Source organism: Barbus barbus (assembly GCF_936440315.1).
Source record: "Barbus barbus genome assembly, chromosome: 23".
Lineage (NCBI taxonomy): Eukaryota > Metazoa > Chordata > Actinopteri > Cypriniformes > Cyprinidae > Barbus > Barbus barbus.
Genome location: NC_136751.1, coordinates 253,094 through 278,098, shown reverse-complemented (window position 1 = coordinate 278,098; position 25,005 = coordinate 253,094). Strand labels below are relative to the sequence as shown.

Here is a 25,005-nt window from a genome sequence, read left to right as displayed (position 1 = left end):
TGGTTAATTATAGCTACACTTGTCAGAGGCTTTGGATAAGGAAAGACTGAACATCAAGCTCAACCATGAGATTAAAGAGAGCCTGCAATGTTCTCTAAAGAGTTAAAGTCAGTTATTAAATTCATTTGTTATGATGTTTCATTTCATTTGTGAAATAACAAATAGTAACACCTATACATACGTAAATAATACTTAATCATTCATCACACCTGTTGGCGGTACCTTTTGTGTCGGGTCTTTCATACATTAAAATTACTGTGGTTGTAATGATCCTCAGAACCAAACATTGATTAAAGTAGCAGGCTTTTGTTCAAATGAGATAATAAGATGGTGGTTAGCCGTCAGCAGCTTCTGGAGGGTATAAGCGGATTCTGCTGAGCAGGAGGATGATGTGTATGGAAAATCATGAATAACTGTATGATGAATATGTCTGATTTAATATCCAGTATTTTTCATAAAAGTGCTGTCAGAAAGAATAGTGGGGTTTTTTTTAACCAGGGGTTCATTTAATTCAGCATACATTTTGGTTTAAGAATAAGTAGTCGTGATCTCAGTTGATGCGGGTCCGATCCTTACATCTGGAGCAATAGTCTGTCAAAGTAATTCAGCCACAAAATCTATTCATTCAGGTCATTCAGTTGACCTATTTATTCATTTTTTTCATGAAAACAGTCTTGAGCAACAGCTGTTTTAGATCAGTATACGGCTCATGTGATTAGACTCAGTATTTTAGGGTTCGGTTTTACTGCTGGATGGGAGTTTGTACTGAAATGTGTTATTTGTCTGTATGGATTACAATGTGGTTTTGGGGTTGCAACAAAGCACAGAACTTTCAAAAACATTCTAACAGGAATAATAAAAGAATACAAAAGAATTATTCCTCAATGACCTTTATTAAAGAAAACGTGTCCACAGCAGGCTGTACTTGATTTTTCATAGTTTTTTCACAAGATCCAGACACCACAGACGGAGAGAAGTAGGAGTGTTAAATGCTCCCACATTCGTAATGTTTTGTTGAAGTAGGAGGTAAAGACTCATGGGAGTGACATTGTCCTAGTTTTTAGATGAAGTGCAGAGAAAACCGTTACCCTTAATATAGAGCCGTGAGACAGATCATTAAAGTAATTTTGGCAAAATAAACCCTGAGCGTGAAATCAGGACCCTGATTATCTTCAGCGCTCTTCTCAGCCTCCGGCCATTGATTACAAGCTGTAAGATCACTGCAAAAATCAGTGCTAAAGTCCTCCAGGATCATGTCAATTAGTTCTTCTGACTTGCAGAACGAAAGAGAGCAAGAGATAGCAATACAAGCAATACAAGACACACGGTCAAATGCACAGCAGCTGTCATTGGAGAAAAATGTTTGACCGATCAGTGATTGAGAAACATAACATTCCAAAATCTCCATAATGAAGTCATTTAATGTTTTCAGGCTTCTTTGTATTAAAAAAAGTCATGACGTATTGTCAAGTATGGTGACCCATACTCGAAATTGGTGCTCTGCGTTTAACCCATCCAAGTGCACACACACAGCAGTGAGTAGTGAACAAATGCACACACACACACACACACACACACACCGTGAACACACACCCGGAGCAGTGGGCAGCCATTTATGCTGCGGCGCCCGGGGAGCAGTTGGGGGTTCGGTGTCTTGCTCAAGGGCACCTCAGTCGTGGTATTGAGGGTGGAGAGAGCGCTGGACATTCACTCCCACCACCTACAATCCCTGCCGGACCTGAGACTCGAACCCGCAACCTTTCGATTACGAGTCCAATTCTCTAACCATTAGGCCACGACTTCCCCAATTAATTAAAATTAAAGAAGATTAAATGTTCACTCCATGTGCTGTATATTAAAATTATCCTTACCAGACTTTCTCCTTGTATCTTTTTTATTTATGAGAAGTCTTTCATTAGAAATGTTCCAAGTGAAAGATGTTTTGTTTTGTCTCTTTTAGCTCCCACTGAATCTCCTCTTCGGCCCAGTCTAGGTGAGTAAAAGCGTCAGCAGACACACGCGTGCTGACGTTACTCCTCACTGCTCCTCACTGTGCTCCTGTCTCTGTCTCTGTCCTCTGTATCTGTCGCTGATGTGAAGCCATGGTTCATGGTGATCATGCTGTTCTCCGGGATGACTTCGAACACAACACACAAGAAGAGCTTAATCTCAATATCTGGTGAGTAACACTAGTCTTTCTTTGAGTTGTTTACTTGACAGTAAAGCTGCTTTCATTTTAATGTGATATTTTGCATCGATGCCATTTAGAGAGCTAGAAGATATGTTTATTGTCCATGTCTGGTTCTCTCACAGGTCAGACTGCAGTAACTGTGAGGTTGGAGAACAGTGCGGTGCACTGATGCACAGAAAAGCAGTGACGTTTTGTGAGCCCTTTGGACAGAGAGAACTGGTGATTATCTTTTACAGAACAGATGTAATCAAGTGAAAAACTGCACATTTTGCCCTGATGGTCTGGATGTTGGCAAACAGCAGCAGGCAGTGAGTTGTGCTTCTCAAACAAATAGATGCACTTCTGCTCGTGCCAAACTCCTGCCAAACTCCTCTGAGTGACTTACAGCCAGGAGAATGTCCATCAAAATAAAGTGTGAGCAGATATTAAGCAGACAATCACTAATACTCTAAGGACTGCTAGTTGACATGGAGTTGCAAAGTTACTGAGAGTTGGGAAAATGACTAAAGTACACTGTCAAACTAAATTGTTACACAAGAAAAAAAAGACACACACACTGTGATGAAGACGAGCCCACCAGCTCGCCTTCGGGGAAAAATGTGAGTCCGTGAAGGGATGTAAAAATGATGGCTCACTCGCAAAAGCACTCTTGTACAAGGTGGAATTTATTTACAATGCCAGAAAGAGCCAATGCAGTGGGCTGATCCGAAGATAATTCTCGATGTCTTCCCCCTGCTGGAAGCTCGGCATCTTCGGATCAGCCCACTGCATTGGCTCTCTTGGCGCTGTGACTTTCGGGGAGTCTTGGACGTAAGCGGGTCTGTGTCTTGTGGATACCTTTGGTGCTGGCGTCGGTAACTCCATTCGGACGCTCTCCACGTCAATCGATGACTGGCAGTCTGGATGCTGTGTATCTTTGCAGTGTCATGTCTCGTATACTGTGTTCAAATTATTCCAGTGTGAAAGAAGCTGATCAGTGAATAGAAATGAGAAGCTCATGGTTTTATCGTCTCTTTTAGACTACAGTGGCTCTGAACACGAGCACAGCATCAATCCTGCAGTTTGCCTTTGGTGAGTGTCACTGTCCTTCTGTGGTTACTGTAGGTCATCTTCTGCAGCCATAGACGATTGGTATACAGCTGAATACTTTGCAAAAAATTATGCATTTTTGTCTTTTTTTCCAGTACAAATATCTGTACATTCTTAAATCATTTATTTTAGATGCAAAATGACAAGATTGATGCCAACGGGGTAAGAAAAATAACCTTGTTTTACATTTCAATTAAGTTTATTTTTCTGACCCCATTACCACATTTTTTTTTTTGGGTTTTAAGCGAATACTTATGGTACATTTGTCAGAAAACAAATTAAGAAAAGGTCTTCTTATGTCATTTTGCATCTCAAGTGAATGTATCTTGATTTAAGCATGTTCAGATATTTTTACTGAAATACAAATCACATTTAGCTGTATGTATTTTTCTGTATGAGGTTAAGTCAAGTGAATCCATTCTAATCGTGTGTGTGTGTGTGTGTTTGTCTTTGTGTTGGTTGTTCAGGATCTGGTACTTGTCGGTTCAGTTACTCAGACCCCAGTATCATCATCTCCTGTGGTCTGAACTCCTCTGATGACTGGATCACCTTGGAAAAGATCAGGTTTTACTTTATTTTAGGAAATGGCTCCAACACACTCACAGTATTACTGTTACCATTACGTAAAAACGCCATGAGCAGTGCATGGATTATGTGCTATAAAAACTCATAATTTAAGGTTGCATATGTCTGAATGAGCTTGAGCGCTTGTATGTTCAGTTCTCCATTGTTTTATCATTTGCATTGGGTCTCGCAGGGCTCCCACTAACAGCAGCACAGTGGTCCATCTCCTGCCATTGCCTCCAGGCTGTAAAGGGGAGGCCATTCATCTACGCTGGAGTCAAGAGCCGCCCGTGGGGCCCGATGGTTATGAGTCCTGCTGGGGCCTCGATAACATACTGGTGCTAAACACGGCCAACCGGCCCCCGCTGCTGGAGGACAGCCTGGACCCTCTGGACACAGCCAACTGGCTTTTCTTCCCTGGAGCCACAGTAAAGGTACATGACCAAATAATGTCATCCAGCAAACTAGAAACAATCCCATGTGAAGAAGCTCAAAACGAGTGCTTATTATGAAAATAATGTACTTTGCAATAATATAATAAAGTGTGAACTGAATGTAATGCTTTCTGATGCTTAATTGCATGTTAACTGCAATAAAACCAAAATGTGTTATAGACTTAATTTGTATTAAATGCAATTAGCTGAACTTTAGAGTGCTTTTTGACCCACTTAAGTAGGACTTCAGTACATCTTTATATATAATTTCATAGTTACTCCTATTTTCTTTGAAGTATGGCTAAAGTTAATTAAGTGTACTTCTTTAAAACACAACACACAATGATTAAAACATAATGGTTTAAAATGTACTTCAAAGTGAAATGTTTAACTTGACAAGTGTGTTAAGAAATTCAGTCATTAAAATGTTTTCTTTTTAAGTTGCTTTAATGGCCTTTTATTTAATTGATATTATAATGTCTGCCAGAACATACATACACTACAAGCGCACATTCAGTATAATCATGCACACTTCTTTTTCATGAGGTATGACTTATGAATGCTTTCATTGCAGAGTTCAGTTTATGGTGCTGTGAAGGTTACTTTGGAAATGTAATAGGTTACAGATTACAAGTTACCCTATTTAAAATGTAATAACTAGTGTAATTATTTCAATTACTTAATTCAAGTAATGTAACTGATTACATTTGATTACTTTTTGATTACTTTTCTAAATTTCTAACAAATGTTTTTAACTGTTTATCATTTTGAAACATGTAAAGCAGGCAGGGTTAACCTTACAGAAGAACTAAGCACTGATTACTGTCAGACTCTCAAAATCCTTAATCACTTGAATTAAGATTATAAACTTTATATTTTAAAGCATAGACACCACAAAATTAGACTTTAGCACCTCTTTTTACTTTGAGATCGCTCTGAGGTGAAATACAAATATTATCATAACAAGGCAAGGTAAGTTTATTTATATAGCACATTTCATACACAGTGGTAATTCAAAGTGCTTTACATAAAGGAAATTAAATAGTCATTAAAAATAATAATCACAACAATAAAAACAAAGAATTTAAAACAAACATTCAAACTCTTCCGCACTAAGTGAAAAAAACCTTCCAAAACATCTAACTATTCCACTACTTCACCCCCTACTTACTTCGACCATCATAAACCAGACAAATAGAACTCAGAGGTCCTACTTTCAACTGATTAACCAACACACTTGTCTTTCTTTGCCCACATTCTCTTTACCATCACAGCACTTACTTTAGCCTTCTGTTTAAATGTGTAAAATTATATTGAAAAAAATTATTTAAAATTAATTTTAAACAGTTAAGAATAGAAAAAGATTATACATAAAATACAGTGCAGTCAGTTGGGACATATAGCACAGTGCTCATTCAACAAATGCACAGCTAAACAGATGAGTTTTGAGTCTGGATTTAAATTTGGCTAATGTTTTAGCACATCTGATCTGAAGCTGGTTCCAACTGCGGGCGGCATAATAGCTAAAAGCAGACTCCCCTTGTTTTGTGTGAACCCTTGGTATTTCTAACTGACTCGATCCTAATGATCTGAGTGGTCTGTTCGGTTTATATTCAGTGAGCATATCTGCAATGTATTTAGGTCCTGGGCCATTGAGTGACTTATAAACGAGTAAAAGTACTTTAAAATCAATCCTAAATGTAACTGGAAGCCAGTGTAAGGACCTGAGGACTGGTATAATATGCTCAGATTTCTAGTCAGAATCCTGGCAGCAGCATTCTGGATGAGCTGCAGCTGTCTAATGATCTTCTTTGGGAGGCCGGTGAGGAGACCATTACAATAATCCACCCTGCTGGTGATAAAGGCATGAACAAATTTCTCCTAGTCTTGACTGGAAACAAAACATTTAATAAAACAAGAAATAGTTTAGTAGCTATGGTACTGTTTTTGACATCAAATCTTTGCATAGCTATGACAGGAAACACATGCTAACAATGCTTTGGAAAAAACTGTTAATCTTAAATAGGAAATAAATCAGAAATAAACCCAAATAGGAAATAAAACAGTTATCTAGTAAGCATGTATCCTATTCTGTGTCCTAAACTCCTGAAACAATGGTGTCTAATATTTTAGTGCAGTCAATGCAATTTATGAAATTTATGTAATTTAATTAAACGTTTTTTCTCAGTAAATGTAACAAATTAGAGTTACATTTATTTTGTAATTAAATTACATAATTCCGTTACATGTAACTAGTTACTCCCCAACACTGGTCAGAACACAAGGCCGCAGCTTTGACAGGGTCATTATTTACAGCAGCCCAGCGAGTGTTTACCAGCCCACACTAGCAGACAGGTCTGTTCCCCATAAATGACCCAAGGCAGAGGCTGTTGTTAATGTCCTCTCCATCTGCCCTGTATTCATGCAACATGGAGATTTCAGTTTTGTCAGAAACATCTGTAGCACTGTAACGCTTCCTCTCCATTTATTCGACAGCACGCTTGTCAGTCAGAGGGAAACTCCTTGTACTTTCATGGTGGAGAGGGATTCGAGCACAGCTTCGCCTCCACGCGAGACGTGGACCTGCACCGTGAAGAGGGACGCAGCTACTGGGAGGAAGACTTTGAGAGTCCACTGAGTGGGTGCGTCTTACAACTGCCAGCAGATAAGATTAGGATTTGTGCTAGTGGAGTGCTTTTGTGAAATAGTATTTTAACAGTAGTTAGGTCAGTCAGTAGACTAACATACTGGTGATACATTGAGGTGTTGACATTTCAGTTTTGATATCTTGGAGTGCTCTGGACAAATTTGATCTCCAAAAGCAAACATTTGGGTTACTAACAGGTGCATCAGATGCTGTTAAGTAAGTGTAGGAACAGTTTCTTGAAGAACAGTGCTGTGTGTGACCTATAGATGGGAGGTTGATGGAGCGGTGTATGGAGTTCAGTGTGGAGAGGTGGAGTCTGGATCTGCACTCATCTTTCTAAAAGATGGAGAGAGGAAGGTGTGCACACCGTACCTCAACACCACCGCCTACGGAAACCTGCGCTTCCACTTCACCATGGGTATGACTTACACTTTTACATGCACATTATGTTGACACTGATGTGTATTTATTGTATGATCTCTGTGTTCAGTGTCTGATCCATGTGTATTCAGTGTCTGATCTCGGTTTTCAGTGTCTGATCTCTGTGTGTTCAGTGTCTGATCTCTGTGTGTTCAGTGTCTGTTCTCTGTGTTCAGTGTCTGATCTCTGTGTTCAGTGTCTGATCTCGATTCTCAGTGTCTGATCTCTCTGTGTTCAGTGACTGTTCTCTCTGTTCAGTGTCTCATCTCTGTGTTCATTGCCTGATCTCTGTGTTCAGTGTCTGTTCTCTGTATGTTCAGTGTCTGATCTCTGTGTTCAGTGTCTGTTCTCTGTGTGTTCAGTGTCTGATCTCTGTGTGTTCAGTGTCTTTTCTCTGTGTTCAGTGTCTAATCTCTGTGTTTGGTGTCTGATCTCTGTGTGTTCGGTGTCTGATCTCTGTGTGTTCAGTGTCTGTTCTCTGTGTGTTCAGTGTCCCTTCTCTGTGTTCATTGTCTGATCTCTGTGGGTTCAGTGTGTGATATCTGTGTTCAGTGTCTGATCTCTCTGTGTTCAGTGTATGTTCTCTGTGTTAAGTGTCTGATCTCTGTGTGTTCAGTGTCTGATCTCTGTGTTCGGTGTCTGTTCTCTGTGTGTTCAGTGTCTGATCTCTGTGTTCAGTGTCTGTTCTCTATGTTCAGTGTCTGATCTCTGTGTGTTCACTGTCTGATCTATCTGTGTTTAGTGTCTGATCTCTCTGTGTTCAGTGTATGTTCTCTGTGTTCAGTGTCTGATCTCTGTGTGTTCAGTGTCTGATCTCTGTGTTCAGTGTCTGATCTCTGTGTTCAGTGTCTGTTCTCTATGTTCAGTGTCTGATCTCTGTGTGTTCACTGTCTGATCTATCTGTGTTTAGTGTCTGATCTCTGTGTTCAGTGTCTGATCTCTGTGTTTAGTGGCTTATCTCTGTGTGTTCAGTGTCTGATCTCTGTGTTCGCTGCAGGGGGTGGAGACTGCAATCCTGGAGAATCCAACAAGAATAATGTGGTCCTGTTTGGTCGTTCAGAGGGCAGGAAAGATCATGTGCTTCTGGACACACTTCCATACTCAGCCTACAGGGTAGAAACCTAATACAGTCTATAGTCAGATTTAGTTTACATAATCATTTTCAACAGCTGAAATGTTCTGTTCAGAATCTATCATTCAACTATTTATCTTATTTCTTTTGTGATTTACTGTGTCATGTTCCCATCTGTATACACCTTGTTATCTTATGGCTTTCTCTTCCAGACTCCTACAGTCATCTCGGTTGGTTTGCCCACAGAACTTCAGACTCCAGCCACTCAGTTTTGTCTAGAGCAGAAGTTTCATGGTGGAGCGAACCGTCACGTTTGGGCTGTGGACTTCCTGCAGCTGCTGCCGGTGTTGCCTGGAGCAAACACTCACCTGGTACAGTTCTCAGTCAACCTCGGGTGTGGAGCCTATCAGCCGGCCAACAGGTGATCAGATCAGAAAACAGTGATAACCCAAAACTCATCACTTACTCATCATACTCACATTTTGAAAAACACTGGGGTCCAAACAACAGTGGACAAAACAGCACTGAGATATCTTTCAAAACATCATCTTTTGTGTTTGCAATTATATTTGGGAAAATTAAATGATGTCTCAAAGATTGTTGTCTCCTCTTCTTCTGTTCCTGCATATGTGAATCTCACAGCGTCAAACTGGAGTTCTCAACCAATCACGGTCGCTCTTGGTCTCTCCTGCACACCGAGTGTCTTCCTGAACTGTGTGCCGGATCACATCTGCCTCACAGCAGCATCTACTCCTCAGAGAACTACAACGGGTCAGTCACTGCATCTGTTGGACGCTTTCATAAATCCGTGTTGTGTGTTCTATTAACAGTGTGGTTTAATCTCTGTGTTCCTGTAGTTGGACGAGGATCACGATTCCTCTGCCCAATGCTGCGCTCACAGACAGCACTCGCTTCCGCTGGAGACAGACCGCTGTGGGAAGCAGCAACATGTGGGCGATTGACAACGGTAAGAGCCGTTCATTCAACATACAGGTCATATTTACTGATAAATATCAACACATTATAGTCAAACCCACAGAGCGTGATCGGCAGATTAGACAGTGATTTTGAGCCAATAAATCATGATCAGGGACGATGATTATATGGTTGTTGTTGTTCCAGTGTATATCGGGCCATCCTGTTTGCGTTTCTGCTCCGGTAGAGGACACTGTTCACGCATGGGCTGCAAGTATGAACATCTTTCGGGCAGAACTGCAGTGAAACATTCTTTACACTGTGAAAACAGCAACATATTACTGGTTCTGGAAAAAAATATATATATATTTTTGTATATCTTTAGGTGTGACCCTGGTTTCAGCGGTCCGGCGTGTGAGCTGGCGTCTCAGACCTTCCCTGCGTTTCTGTCCGAGAGTTTCTCCAGTGTGAGGCTGTCGTCCTATCACAGCTTCTCCTCACTGCGGGGGGCAGAGGTCAGCTTTGCCTGTGGGGTTTTGGCCAGTGGAAAAGCCCTGGTCTTCAACAGAGACAGTAGAAGGCACATTGTTACGACCCCCCTGGACAGTTCACAGGCCAGGTACACACACACGTGTTTTTATGTTTTATGGGGACTCTCCATAGGTGTAATGCTGTTTCTACTGTGCAAAGTGTGTTTTTGATCCCCTTACCCTAACCCTACCCCTAAACCACTCACACAAAAATACAGGCATTTTTACATTCTTTATAAAACTTTGTTTAGTATGCTTTTAGAGCTATTTTAATAGAGGATTTAGGGAATGTCCTCATAAAACACGTTTATGTTGTTATACCAGTGTAATACCCATGTCATTACACAAATTTGTGTCCTCATAAATCACATAAACATGCAAACATTTATGTGCCATTGCTCCGGCTGACCGTTTGACTTGCACTTTACTGGGGTCTTTTAGTATTAGAAGTGTAAGAGAGTATCAAAGATTGTGAGTCTTTCATCTTGATCAATTTTATTTATCACTTCAGTTGGAAAGGTTCTATTGTTCATATTTGTGTCACCTTGACTCCTCTGATAGCATTACTTCAAATGAGCCCCAGTTCTTGTTTCTTTCTCTCCTGCAGGTATCTTCAGTTCACGCTGAGGCTGGGCAGTCGCAGCACTTCGAGCTCCTGTCCTGCTCCAGACCAGCCGGGTGAAGGAGTGCTGCTGCATTACTCTTCAGATAACGGCATTACCTGGACGCTGCTTCAGCATTACGCTTATCAGGGTTTCCATGAGCCCAGGTACACCGTCCTGAACACACACACCACTGCTGGATTTTACTGGGGTCATGTGGAACAGCATGGCATATCTTCTTCTGCAGTGTGTCAAGAACATAAGTTAATATATGTTGTGTGATCAGCTCGTCTGCTATTGTTGATGGTGAGATTGAATTGACTCTTTCTAGGATCGTTTCTGTGGAGCTTCCTCCTGGGGCCCGTAAATTCGGGGTCCAGTTCCGCTGGTGGCAGCCGTACCACTCAGGCCGTGGGCAGGATGTCTGGGCTCTGGATGAGATCAGCATGACCTCCGTCCTCTTCAACATCATCAGCCTGGACTTCAGTAATGTGTTAGACGTGACTCAGAGCCTGGGCTTCTATCTGGGGAATGTGCAGCCATACTGCCAACACGACTGGACCCTCAGGTACCTGCCTCATGTTCACCGCAGTACCATTCATTATTAGTTAAGACTTAAATCAGCAGCCATTGAAGCATCAATGTGAAATATAGGCATTATTGACTTCTCAGTACAGAGACAGAAGAACTATACCATGATGTCTGTCCTTACAGAATCAGAATCAGAATGAGCTTTATTGGCCAAGTATGTTTACACATACAAGGAATTTGTTGTAGTGACAGAATCTCCACAGTGCAACAGAAAGACAGCAACAGGACAGGACACAGATATTAAAAGAATAACAACAATTAACCAAAAGGCAATGTACAAAGCAGCAAAACACAATATATAATATAAACAGCTATGTATGTACAGGTCAAGTATGCGCAAATTAGAAATGAGAAAATAAAGATAAAATTAGTGAGTGCGGTGAATGGATATGTATTATAGTTGTGTGTTCCACATTTATTGTTGAGTGTTCATGAGATGGATAACCTGAGGGAAGAAACTGTTCCTGTGTCTGGTTGTTCTGGTGCACAGAGCTCTGTAGCGTCGACCAGGCGGTAACAGTTCAAAGAGGGAGTGTGCTGGGTGTGAGGGGTCCAGAGTGATTCTACCAGCCCTTTTGCTCACTCTGGATAAGTACAGTTCTTGGAGAGTGGGGAGGGTTGTACCAATGATTTGCTCAGCAGTCCGGACTAGCCTCCGTAGTCTTCTGAGGTCAGATTTGGTAGCTGAGCTGAACCAGACAGTTATTGAAGTGCAGAGGATGGATTCAATGATGGCAGAGTAGAACTGTTTCAGCAGCTCCTGTGGCAGGTTGAACTTCCTCAGCTGTGAAGAAAGTACAACCTCTGCTGGGCTTTCCTGACAATGGAGTCTATGTGATTGTCCCACTTCAGGTCCTGGGAGATGGTGGTGCCCAGGAATCTGAATGACTCCACTGCAGTCACAGTGCTGTTCATGATGGTGAGTGGGGGAGAGCAGGGGGGGTTCTCCTGAAGTCCCCTATCATCTCCACAGTTTTGAGCGTGTTAATCTCCAGGTTGTTAAGACAGCCAGCTCCTTAACCTCCTGTCTGCAAGCAGACTCGTCACCATCCTGGATGAGGCCGATCAGTGTGGTGTCGTCTGCAAACTTCAGGAGCTTGACAGAGGGGTCTGTAGATGTGCAGTCGTTGGTGTAGAGAGAGAAGAGCAGTGGGGAGAGTACGCAACCCTGAGGAGCTCCAGTGCTGATGGTTCGAGTGCTGGATGTGAATTTACCAAGCTTTACTAACTGATGTCTGTCTGTCAGGAAGCTGTTGATCCACTGGCAGACGGAGGTGGGGATGGAGAGCTGGGTTAGTTTATTCTGAAGGGTTTCCATGGTGATGGTGTTAAAAGCGGAGCTGAAGTCCACAAACAGGATCCTCACATAAGTCCCTGGTCTGTCCAGATGCTGTAGGGTGAAGTGCAGTCCCATGTTGACTGCATCATCCACAGACCTGTTTGCTCTTACTTCTGATGTTGGTGCAGCGCTCTCAGGGGAAAACAGTTGGAAGAGACAAAGTCAGCAGGATCTGTGGTGCAGGTGTCTGATTCAATAAAATACAAACAACCAAAAAAAGAGAAAAAACATTTGTGAGCATGTTTATATCAGGAGCATATATATATATATAGGTTTTGTAGTCATAGACTCACGCATGCTTTGTACTATAAAAGGATATACTTCGTACTATAAAACATATATTTTATATCTGAGAACTAAATGTTATCGTTTAGCACGTTATTAAAATATATTTTTGAACAGATTATTAATAATAAACATGGTCTAAACTTTCTTAGATGCGTAGCATTCATCCTGTTGTAGTTTGGGAAAAACCCAACTAGTAATGTGTTCAAGTTTATGTCACAATAACACGTTAACTAATGCAAAACATAAACATTACTTACTCATCAGATCGTTTTTGAGGGAAATCCAGCCTTTACTCAGTGCGTCTTCTTCCAGAAAGTAACAGTAGCAGCGATGAACTCTTCACAGACTTTGTTTATGCTCCGCGCGCGCGGGTCACGTGGTTATTTGCATGTGAACGCGAGGGGGCGGGATCTCATTAAAAATAATGAGTTAGACGGGACAGACTGAACATGGTGTTGGTTTCATACGGATTACTTCATCACATAATGTTTGTTTTCGATATGACTTACTGCATTTGAAAGAAGACACTCCAAGCTTTCTATAGAGATAACTCTCATGTCTGTGTTGAGTATTCGCTGAGTTACACTTCATTTTAGTGACGCATTTCTGAAAACAGATCGCGGAGACGGAGAAGACAGAGAGCGCACGCTGTTTGTTTTCTTTATTCTTCAAAAGCACAAAGTTTAGTTGTTATTATGAGTGTATACAAATAAAAGAAGACCCCTTACAGATTCGAATGGTGTATTGCTCTTATCTGAACGATCAAAAATGGCAGAGTAATTCAAGCTCATTTCTGCCTTATCAGGAAAATCTGCCCCAAAACGCGTATTCGCGTTTGTCGGGCTCAGAGGGTTAACAAGAAATGGTGTGATCCCAGGAATATCTCCATTCTGTCGCGTTCTTTCCATTATTTGCCGCCCATTTTATCTGCCCCGGGAGTTTTCATCGATCATAGTTACTGCTGTGTACATTCCACCACAGGCAGACACCGGCTTGGCTTTGTCTAAGCTTCACGATGTGCTCAGCGGCTACATTAACAAACATCCTGATGCTGCCTTTATCATCACGGTGGACTTTAACAAAGCCAACCTCAGGCAGGTCATGCCGAACTTTCATCAACATGTATCCTGTCCAACTAGAGGACCAAATACACTGGATCATTGCTACACTCAGTTCAAGAATGCCTACAAAGCCCGCTCACTACCGGCTTTTGGCAAATCGGACCATGCCGCCATTTTCCTCACACCGGAATATAAAAAAAGGCTCGTTCAGGATCCTCCGGTGCAGAGAGTAGTGACGTGCTGGTCCTCCCACTCAGAGGCTATGCTGCAGGCGGCTCTTGATGACGTCGACTGGGACATGTTCCGGGCGAGTTCTTCTGACGTCAGCGAGTTCACGGATGTAGCATTAAGCTTTGTAAACACGCTAACCGAGCAAGCTACAGAAACAATAACGACATTCTCCAATCAGAAACCGTGGGTGGACAGAACAATCCGTGCTGCGGTTAGCACACGCACTGTTGCTTATAATGAAGCGCTTCTGACCAGGAATATGAGCGAGTACAAAGCATCGTGCTATGCTCTCCGACGCGCAGTAAGAGCCGCTAAACACTGATACAGAGAGAGAATTGAGTCTCATTTCCAGCTCAATGACTCTCGACGGATGTGGCCAGGACTGAGGACCATCTGTGCCTTCGGAAACAAATTCTCTGCGGAGGTGAGAGCAGATCCGTTGCTGGCCGACGAGTTAAACATCTTCTACGGCCGCTTCAATTGCAACAGCGGTGGCGCGTCTCTGCAGACCAGTGCGTCAGAAAGCAGCAGGCAGAGCAGCGATGATCCTGTAATCACCGTGTCGGAGGGTGCTAAAGAAAGTGAACGTCAGGAAAGCAGCGGGACCTGATGGGATAACCGGCTGTGTTCTGAGGTCCTGCGCTGATCAGCTTGCTGGTTTGTTCACTTCTATCTTTAATGAGTCCCTTGCTACCTCCGTGGTTCCCACCTCATTTAAAAAATCCGTCATAATCCATGTGCCAAAGAACAATAAACCCTCTTGCCTGAATGACTATCGCCCAGTTGCCCTCACATATATAGTCATGAAGGTTTTTGAGAGACTTGTAAAGAGTCACATTTGCTCCTCCATACCTGATACTTTGGACCCTCTTCAGTTTGCCTATCGCCCAAATAGATCTACTGACGATGCCATCTCTCACGTCCTCCACTCTTCCCTCACACACTTGGACAGCAACAATGGGAATTATGTAAGGCTGCTATTCATTGACTATAGCTCAGCTTTCAACACTATAGTCCCCATCAAGCTGGCATCTAAACTCACAGACCTCGGCCTAAACTCCTCACTCTGTGACTGGATTCAAGACTTCCTCACCGGCAGACCTCAAGTGGTGAAAGTTGGCCAGTTCACCTCAAACTCCATCACTCTGAACATAGGAGCCCCACAGGGCTGTGTCCTGAGTCCCCTGCTCTACTCTCTCTACACGCATGACTGCGTGTCCTCTCACAGCTCCACATCTATTGTCAAATTCGCTAATGATACTGTGGTTCTGGGCCTCATCTCCAACAATGATGAGACCACATACTTGGATGAGGTAGAGAGACTCACATCATGGTGCCAGGACAACTGTCTCTCTCTAAACACAAGCAAAACTAAAGAACTGATCATGGACTTTAGGAAGAGACAGCAGCAGCTCTACACTCCTCTTATGATCAGTGGGACCCCTTTGGAGAGGGTGAGTAGCTTCAAGTACCTCGGTGTAAACATCTCCGAGAACCTGACTTGGACTACACACATCCAAACACAGGTTAAAAAAGCCAGGCAAAGACTGTACCATCTGCGACAGCTGAGGAAATTCAGGGTCTCACCAGCAATCCTGAAAACTTTCTATTCAGGAACCATAGAAAGTGTATTGACTCAGTGCATCTCAGTGTGGTATGGAAACAGCTCAAATCAGGACTGTAAAGCTCTACAGAGAGCTGTGCGCTTAGCTGAGCGCATCTCAGGGTCTGCTCTCCCCTCTCTGCAGGACATCTACCTCAAACGCTGCAAAAATAGATCTGTCAAAATCTTCAAGGACTCTAATCACCCTGGTAACCGACTATTCACTTTGCTTCCATCTGGTAAGCGCTTCCGTAGCCTTATGGCAAAAACTGAGAGACTTAGGAGGAGCTTCTTCCCCCAGGCCATCAGGCTCCTAAACTCTAACTCTGTGTCATAACATCACTTGACTCCATGTAAATATCAATATATCTATAAGCTATTCATAATTTTTTCAACCTCATTTTGCTGCTATTTAAATACCCTGTACAACTTTTTGCACATTCTTTTGCACATTCCTGTTATATTACTATTTATGTCAACAACATACTGACCTGCACATTTATATATATATTTTTTTATCTTATCTTATCTTTTCTTTTCTTTTATTCTTTTATTTTTTTCTACTTTTCTTTTTCTTAATATTTGTATTCTATACAATTGCATTGTCCTTGGAGCGGACCTGACTTACATTTCACTGCTGGTTATACTCTGTATAATTGTGTATGTGATGAATAAAAATCTTGAATCTTGAATCTTGAAATGGACTATCGAAATAAAGTGTTACCAAAATTTCTAATTAATATTCATGAGCTCAAATGTCACAACCCACCCAACTACAGTCTCACTTGACACCAGCTCTCCAAGAACAAAAAAGCACAAAAATAGCTGTTTCAGATCCCAAAATTCGTCACCATTTGCCAGACCAGATTTTTACCAGAAAATTGCTATTGTATTCAATGCAAAAGCAAACAGAATATTTAATATAATATTTTTAATAATGCATTGAAATCCAAACCGCATCATTGTTTCCCTTCAGGCGCCATCTGAAATGAACATTGTGTAAACCACAATGATGTAAATATTTGCTCAGTTTTTCAGGTGATCACGGCTCGGCCTCCAGTATCCGTTATGTGGAAACACAATCCATGCAGATCGGCGCCTCCTACATGATCCAGTTCTCTCTGGTCATGGGCTGCGGACGTGACCCTTCTCCTCACATCGACACTCAGGTCCGGCTGGAGTTCTCCACCAATCACGGCTTGACTTGGCATCTCGTCAAAGAGGTGAGAAAACCAAAATATTCTCTAATGTGTCTTGTTTTCACCAAGAGAAAAGTACCTAAATGCACCATAGTGTTAACATGTTTTTGGAGTATGATGTAAATACCATGCTAATGATTGAGGGCCACGGTATACATTCAAATACTGACAGTATCACCATCTGATACTGCCTCTGGGTCTTCACTCAGAAATTACATGTCAACTAACAGACATGTAGTCCGGATTGTAGAAGCAATCTAAAGCACTGCACATGTAGTCAGATTATAGATGATTCCATGTTCTGTAATTCCTCATGTCTCCACTGTGAGATTAACTTCTGTTTCTGCTGGTTTGTGGGTAATAGGCTTGTCTCCCCGGCATGCCCAGCTGCTCTGAGTTCACTGCGTCCAGCGTCTACCATCCGTCTGAGTTCACAGACTGGAGACGCATCACACTTCCACTGCCATACAAAACCTGGTGAGACACAAATTCTGCACACAGATTCACCGACTGCAGTACACTGTACTCTCCTGTGATACAGTAGCAAGACAAATGTTACATAATTAAAAAAAAAAGTGAATATGTATACATTTGACTCCTTTCATAACTAGAATACTACTTCCATAAAGAGATGTTTAAAGTCTTATATTATATTACAAACAATACATGGCAAATATTTCAAGAGGATAAACACCAAAGGCATTTTCCCATGACCTGTTTTGCTCATATTTACATTTACATTTTACATTTATTCATTTAGCTGACGCTTTTATCCAAATCGACTTACAATTGCTATATATGTCAGAGGTCGCACGCCTCTGGAGCAACTAGGGGTTAAGTGTCTTGCTCAGGGACACATTGGTGTCTCACAGTGGATTCGAACCCGGGTCTCTCACACCAAAGGCATGTGTCTTATCAACTGCGCCATCACCACCTCTATATATTTATGGCAGTATTTCTGGAAATGGTCGTATTTTACCAGTTAAGAGGAGAACAACTGCACACTCACTTAAGCATGTTTATTAACCAACGTTTCGGCTAGTAGCCTTTTTCAAGGTATCAATGTTCTCCTCTTAACTGATTCACATTTTTTTCCTTCAATTTGCACCTCATCAGGTGTGTGTTTGCTTTGCCTTGTGTATTTTAACAGCGTTCATGCATTTTCATAGACTGCTATGCATTTGCAGTGTTTTCTGGTTTCATACTGTTTTCTGGCTGTAGGTCGAGTGCGACGCGCTTCCGATGGATCCAGAATTACTATCAGGAGCAGGACGAGTGGGCTCTGGATGACATTTACATTGGGCAGCAGTGTCCTCAGATGTGCCGTGGACACGGATGGTGTGACCAAGGTCACTGCAGGTCAGTCGCTGTCACTTACTGTCGCTAAGAAATTTTCTGATTCTGATTTTGAAGTTCTGATTTTCAAACTTTTGATAATGTATTTCGGTTTCATTTTCCATTTGAAACATCAACAAATCTTAGAAACAATAATGTAGTGGAGAAGCAGAATGTTTTAAGAAATTAGGACACAGACTGTATTTTAGTATGAGTTATTTTGTCTGAATGCACAGGTTTTTTTTCACCTGTTTTAATTCTAATCAAATTAAAAAATAATGTGCAGTAAGACACTTGTATTAATAACACACAATCTCTGAAAAAAAAAACAAATCTGAATACCTTATGCCGTTTTTAATGAATATTTTCTTGTTTGTGGGATTTTTTTTGTCTGGACAACAATTCAAAACAAACTAATTAAAATCCATTTAGCAGTTTCATCATCATTTAAAGCTCTTCACACTGGGAGCTGTAATGAAGCGTCTGTATCGGCGCTCACACCAGCATACGCTGAGACACGACCCGAGGGCTTCACTTACACTCTGTTTAATAATGTGAACAAACGCTGTGTTCTCCAGTCTGCTGATTGAGCTGGAGGTCAGTCAGTCATAAGGCAGACCCTGACCACTGTTAACAGAGCGTCCGGCTCACAGATCACATCTTACAGCCCTCAGCCGTGAATCAGAATCACTGCTTTATTACTGCACGTAAATGACATGAGCTGATGCCCCTCAAATGGCTGAAGTAAACTTTAGAACCATTGTTCTAATTTTAGCTTTTAGGGAATCACTCTTAAGATTCGATATTTATATGATTAATTGAGATTAATCAGAATGTCCAACTTATACCTTGTTAACGATACCTTATTAATGACTTGTCCAGCAAGCATTAAAATCAGCCCATTATTTCTTAACAATTTTGTTTATCTTATTCGCGGCCAACGATAAAACAAACCAAATAGTTAGTTATCAAATTCATGAGTGTAGGTAAACACGATCTTTGGCAAGTAATTAAGATTTGCAAATCACACAGCAACAGACGAGATTTCTTAATAGAATCAAAGTTTATTTCACTACTCTAACACAATACTAAGCTAAATGACACAAAACAGAATACGTAACAAACACACACACATTTGTTACAATTAATTGTTTTGATCCGAAGAGAGTTTTAGGTTCTAATGCTCGTTTTCAAGAATGCTCTGACTCCAACCTGAGGGAAATCCTACGCATGGAACTCCTCTATCTTTGCTCTTAAAAGATAAATACAACCAGTTTCAGCAGATTTAGGAGATATTGTCTTACTTTCCTGGCTTTCAGTTGAGTTCAATTCCTTCCTGGTCCAGGAAATATCGTGCGCGGATTGGCGGCTTGGGAGGTCGTCGTCACGAGAATACTCTTCAGTGGTTTGTTGGCTTCGTTCTGACTTGATGACGCTCCCAGGAAGTTGGTTTCAGTTTCTGAGGCTTTAGATGTTAAAGTTCTTTGGAAGTTTGAGTCTTGATCTCTGTTTACTGCTCGATCATGATGTTAAATGACGAGAGCGCCGAGCAACGAGCGAGCTGGGTTAAGCTTGAGCTTAAAACTTTTCTTTTCCAACTCCCAACTCCGAGACACAGTTGGGTATCTGTTTTTAATGGGCCGATTTGGGATCCACCCACGGGTGACTGACCCAATCAGATTCTTCCTGTGGGGAGGAGCCCCGCCCTGCACAACTTCTTTCTGTGCATACATTATCTACTGCCTTATTTCATAAAATAACACACATATCCTAGCAGATTCCTATAAGTCTCCTAATTTGTACATTATGATGGGAAAAGACCATTTTCATCCACATTTACATTTATTCATTTAGCTGACGCTTTTATCCAAAGCGACTTACAATTGCTATATATGTCAGAGGTCGCACGCCTCTGGAGCAACTAGGGGTTAAGTGTCTTGCTCAGGGACACATTGGTGTCTCACAGTGGATTCGAACCCAGGTCTCTCACACCAAAGGCATGTGTCTTATCCACTGCGCCATCACCACCTCATCCATACCTGATTATTGCTGATGAAATCAGCTTTCATCTGAAATCAAACGCCACGTAATTTTGCATAACCAAAGTACATATATCAATTGTATCCATTACGCGGTTAAGCAATCCTTAATTCTAAATAATTACATCGAGCATGTGAACTGAACACTAGTGATCAGATAAAGTTATACATCCAACGATTACAATACCATAAGTTCCAATAACACAGCAAGCTTATACATGTCATGAAAACCTTAATATATGTTAACAATATATTGTATATATTGTTTTCGAGTATATTACTTCAATAGCAAAAACTAGAATTTGTCCCTTTTGCAATACTTGAGCAAATCATTGCGTCTCTTTGTCTGTTAGGGAGCAACAAGGCACATTCCTCTTTTGGAGATAAACGTGAGGTCACGAGTGTCACTTTCGTGGAGATCTGGGAATCTTCTTAGCTGGACATGTATAGTAAACACATCATTGAATTACTGCGCTAATGGAAAGAAAAATCAGGGAGGGTTTGTTTCAGAGTTTTCCCAGATGACAAGGTCTTTGCCTTGTTCGACTTTATTTATGATAAATCCAGTCGAGCACTGACGGTTCTCTTCTTTAACGACATCCAGATGTTCTTCTCAAATATATTCTGGGATTTAGAGGTCTCCTGAGACCAGAAGATTTAGGACAGGAGATCTCTGGGAGGTAAGCTTTGATCCCGCTCAAGAATGTATTGTCCGAAATTAGGTGTGTGTGTGTGTTCTGGTTTCGACCAGTTCCTACATGGCATTTAATTTAATTTCAAATTATAAATGTAAAACATGGGTGTGTGACACAAAAGAACTGAGAGGAGTCCTCACAGCCTAAAAGTAAAGATTATTGATGACTATTTTCATTATTGTAAATCCTATTAGGGATGAAATGACCAGAAGTTTTTTTTGTTTTGTTTTTTGCTAATCACTTTTGATAGATTTCAACTTAATTTAGCATTTTATCATCACATTAAATGTATATTGCTTTAGTCTGGTGCTTTCATCTCAATAATGTTAGTGCTATTCGTTGAAAAATATTTATGATGGAGCACAAATAGTTAGATATTCTAGATAAAATTACAATGGCACTAGTAACAGTGCATTGTCTATGTGAGGTTTTAGTTAATTAATATGGAATCATTTAGTGTTTTATGTGATGTATTCCACTTTTATATTCTTTGTCAAATTGATTCTTACCATGGATGATCAATGTGTGCTGAACGCGGTTTGAGACGCTGACTGTGAGCCGTTCATGGGCAGCTCAGGTTCAGATGTATGTGACGGCTCAAGGTGAGCGGGGATAATTTGTTGGGTCACTGCGTCCAGCAACGGCTCATGAATCAGCCGCTGGAGATGAAAGGTCATGCATTTGCTCTGTTCCAGGTGTGATGAAGGCTTCGCCGGCTCAGACTGCCAGCCGCTCAACACTCTGGCCTCCAGTTTGCTCTCAGACTTCGAGTCCCAGGAGACCCTGATGTCAGCGTGGCAGGAGGTGACCGGAGGCGAGATCGTGGCGCCCGACCAGGGCTGTGGGGTGGTTTCTTCCGGGTCTTCTCTGTACTTCAGTAAGGTACGATAACAGCCATGATGCAGGGTTACAGCTGGACTCTTTCTGCTTGTTTTGCTTCTCCAGTTTCCCTTTCGGAAAGGAAGTCTGTATTGTGATTTTTGCTAAACTTTATTTAGTTTTCTGATAAGGCAAACACTTCAACAAATGTGAGGCACTGTACAAACAACACTACAGTATATTTAAATGTACAGAAATAAGTAGACACAAAATAATGTAAAAGATGTCAAAGATAAATATCCATGAATATATGAATCCCTAGAATATCAATGAGTGAGAGTGAATGAATGAATGAATGAAAATGTCACAAAAATATGATAGAGTGCATAAAACCAGTATAAAGTGAAAATATTCCCTGATCTAATACAGGCTTCCATATTTTCCAAAATAAATGTAACTTGTCAACGTCTGTATTCTTGTAAGCTTTTATATTGATGTGAAATCATCATCAGATTCCTTCACATTTGGTTCTGATCCCCCAGTGTCCTTTTCATTTTTTTAATTCACAGGCCTTGTTCTTGAACTTCAGTGTTCTGTGAGAGATGAAAACTATGAGTGAAACAAAATCTAGTTTGAATCTGGAGTATAAACCCATTTCATCATGATGTAAAGCGAGACACTAGATGGCATTGTTGTCTGTGATCACTGATATTATGTCACAGAAGCTGTGTAACTGTCGTTGGTCATCAGGCTGGGCTGCGGCAGCTGGTCAGCTGGGATCTAGACACAGAGTGGGCAGAGTTTGTGCAGTTCTACCTGCGGATGGGTGGAGACGGGGCGGAGTGTAACCAGGCCGACAGCAGAGAGGAGGGGCTTCTGCTGCAGTACAGCAATGACGGCGGAATCAGCTGGGGTCTGATCGCAGAGATGTACTTCACTGACTTCACCAAACAACGGTGAGAACGCCACAGAACAACTCAGTCAATAATGCTCTGTTCGTTTAAGATTTTTCCTTTAATATGAGGAATTCCAGTATCAAGCTACATGTAATACATCCAAACAATTCTTTCTCTCTTGATTTTTTTGCTGGGAGTCAATTGAAAGTAAATGAGCGGGCATTACACAACACCCAACCGCAGCTCTTCAATGCAACAAACTGGCAATAGAAAAGGCCTATTTAAACTAAGGATCCATTCATGCAGAACAAGTTTTGGTGTTTAAAACAAATGTGCGACGCAGTGAAATGTTAAGTGGAATGGAATCGGATCTTGAGACCTTGGATTATTAAAAGCTGAACATCTTTCAAAGAGCAATGCAGTCAAGTCAAGTCACCATTATTCATATAACGCTTTTTACTATGCAGATTGTGTCAAAGTAGCTTTACAGTATTAAACAGGGAAATAGTGTGTTGAAATAGTGTGCCATCCTCCTCTGGCCAGACAAGACAGCAGTTAAATTCTAAGCTGCAGCAAAGTCAGATTGTGCAGAGGACTCGTCCCGATGGCCATCTAGGAGATGAGGTCTTCACTGGGATCTGTATCTGGGGCTCATCTAGTTGTCCTGGTCTCCGCTGACATTCAGGGCTGTAGAGGTCATCTCTAGGTGCTGATCCACCATCTGGGCTGGATACAGACTGGATCTGGGTGACTGCAGTGACCATCTGATCTGTATACAGACTGGATCTGGTGGCTACAGTGATCTCGGAATAAGAAAGAAACAGACTAATACCGAACAGTGTTAGGTAGATTGTTCCAGAGTTTGGGCGCTAAATAGGAAAATGATTTGCCGCCCGCAGTTGATTTTGATATTCTTGGCCAGGGGTCACCAGGGTTCCTGGAGGGCCGGTGTCCTGCAAGTTGAAGCTAAACTCTGCAGGACACCGGCCCTCCAGGATCAAGTTTGGTGACCCCTGTTCTAGGTATTATCAAATTGCCAGAGTTTTGAGAATGCAGCAGACGTGGAGGCCTATAATGCCATAAGAGCTTGCTCAAATATTGAGGTGTTAAACCATTCAGGGCTTTATAAGTAATTAGCAAGATTTTAAAATGTATACAATGTTAAATAGGGAGCCAGTGCAGTGTTGACAGAACCGGGCTAATATGGTCATACTTCCATACTTTCTAGTAAGAACTGCTGCATTTTGGACCAGCTGGAGTTAAGCGTGCAGAACAACAACCCAATAAAGCACTGCAATAATCAAACCTTGAGGTCATGAACGCATGAATTAACATTTATACATTTGCCATTGAGAGCATAGGTTGTAATTTAGATATATTTTTGAGATGGAAAAATGCAGTTTTACAAATGTTAGAAACGTGGCTTTTAAAGGAAAGATTGCTATCAAATAGCACACTTAGGTTCCTGTCTGATGACAAAGATTTTACAAAAAAGCCATCGTGTAATTTTTTTTTTAGCGATTATCGTCAATTTGATTTCACAGATACTATTTAAACTAAACTGAGCTAGACAATGACATCTCTGAATTCAATAATGAAATGTCTTTAACTGAAAACTTAATGTTTAATTGTACATTACTGACACTCTATCCTCCAATTTTATACTGTTAAGTGCTTTGACACAATCTGTATTGTTAAAAGCGCTATATAAATAAGGGTGACTTGACTTGACTTGTTAGACAGTGTTCTAGGTTGCTACATGCAGAGGTTTTTTAATAATTTTTTTTCCAATAATTAACAGAATTTTTTATATCAACTATGCATTCGGTTAGTTTTGCGAATTGGTATGTTTCGTCGGGCCATGAAGAAATATAGAGGTGAGTATCATCAGCATAACAGTGAAAGCTAACACCATGTTTCCTGATGATATCTCCAAAGGGTAACATGCAGAGGTTTTTGGTCCTATAATTAACACCAGTTTTTTCAGAATTTAACAGTAAGAAATTGCTAGTCATGCAGTGGAATGTATCACATTCTTTGTGACCCGGCCATAATAATGATTTAAATATTGCAACTAGTTGTTTTATCTAAGCATCTGAAATATTGTCAGTGTCACGTCCACTGTACTGTGTATGTAGCATCTTTATGCGAATCTGAGTGTTTGTGACTGTATGATGTTGTTTGGCTCAGATTTGTTCATTATGAACTCCCTCTGGCCTCTAAAACGCCCTGCACGCGTTTCCGCTGGTGGCAGCCGCTGCACTCGGGCGAGGGCTACGATCAGTGGGCCATCGATGATGTGATCATCCTGTCTGAGCGAGAGAAGCACATCATCCCCATGGCCGATCCGACACTGCCTCAGGTGAGATGGACACAAGTGGATTCTGCTGCAGCGCTCATGAAGATACGACAGAGCTCTGATTCTCCTGTGCTTCACGTCTCCCT

At 41.4% G+C, this 25,005-nt stretch overlaps 1 protein-coding gene across 8 annotated transcripts in view; it reads left to right on the top strand.

The window, feature by feature from the left end:
* LOC306842841 (reelin-like) overlaps positions 1–25,005 on the top strand; it is a 140,707-nt gene that overhangs the window by 61,337 nt on the left and 54,365 nt on the right. For all 8 annotated transcript variants that reach the window (XR_013781786.1, XR_013781787.1, XM_079373969.1 and 5 more), the window contains exons 5-26: positions 1,961–1,993; positions 2,101–2,179; positions 2,314–2,410; positions 3,211–3,262; positions 3,748–3,844; positions 4,038–4,278; positions 6,775–6,920; positions 7,192–7,343; positions 8,343–8,458; positions 8,630–8,838; positions 9,060–9,188; positions 9,275–9,384; positions 9,540–9,606; positions 9,718–9,951; positions 10,470–10,631; positions 10,796–11,032; positions 16,608–16,800; positions 17,141–17,253; positions 17,998–18,135; positions 21,541–21,727; positions 22,415–22,620; positions 24,751–24,922. Coding sequence is in view for 6 of the 8 variants with exons in the window: in XM_079373969.1 (XP_079230095.1) it covers positions 1,961–1,993; positions 2,101–2,179; positions 2,314–2,410; positions 3,211–3,262; positions 3,748–3,844; positions 4,038–4,278; positions 6,775–6,920; positions 7,192–7,343; positions 8,343–8,458; positions 8,630–8,838; positions 9,060–9,188; positions 9,275–9,384; positions 9,540–9,606; positions 9,718–9,951; positions 10,470–10,631; positions 10,796–11,032; positions 16,608–16,800; positions 17,141–17,253; positions 17,998–18,135; positions 21,541–21,727; positions 22,415–22,620; positions 24,751–24,922 (3,170 nt within the window). In the remaining 2 variants the exon portion in view is untranslated. The remainder of the gene's footprint in view (positions 1–1,960; positions 1,994–2,100; positions 2,180–2,313; positions 2,411–3,210; positions 3,263–3,747; positions 3,845–4,037; positions 4,279–6,774; positions 6,921–7,191; positions 7,344–8,342; positions 8,459–8,629; positions 8,839–9,059; positions 9,189–9,274; positions 9,385–9,539; positions 9,607–9,717; positions 9,952–10,469; positions 10,632–10,795; positions 11,033–16,607; positions 16,801–17,140; positions 17,254–17,997; positions 18,136–21,540; positions 21,728–22,414; positions 22,621–24,750; positions 24,923–25,005) is intronic.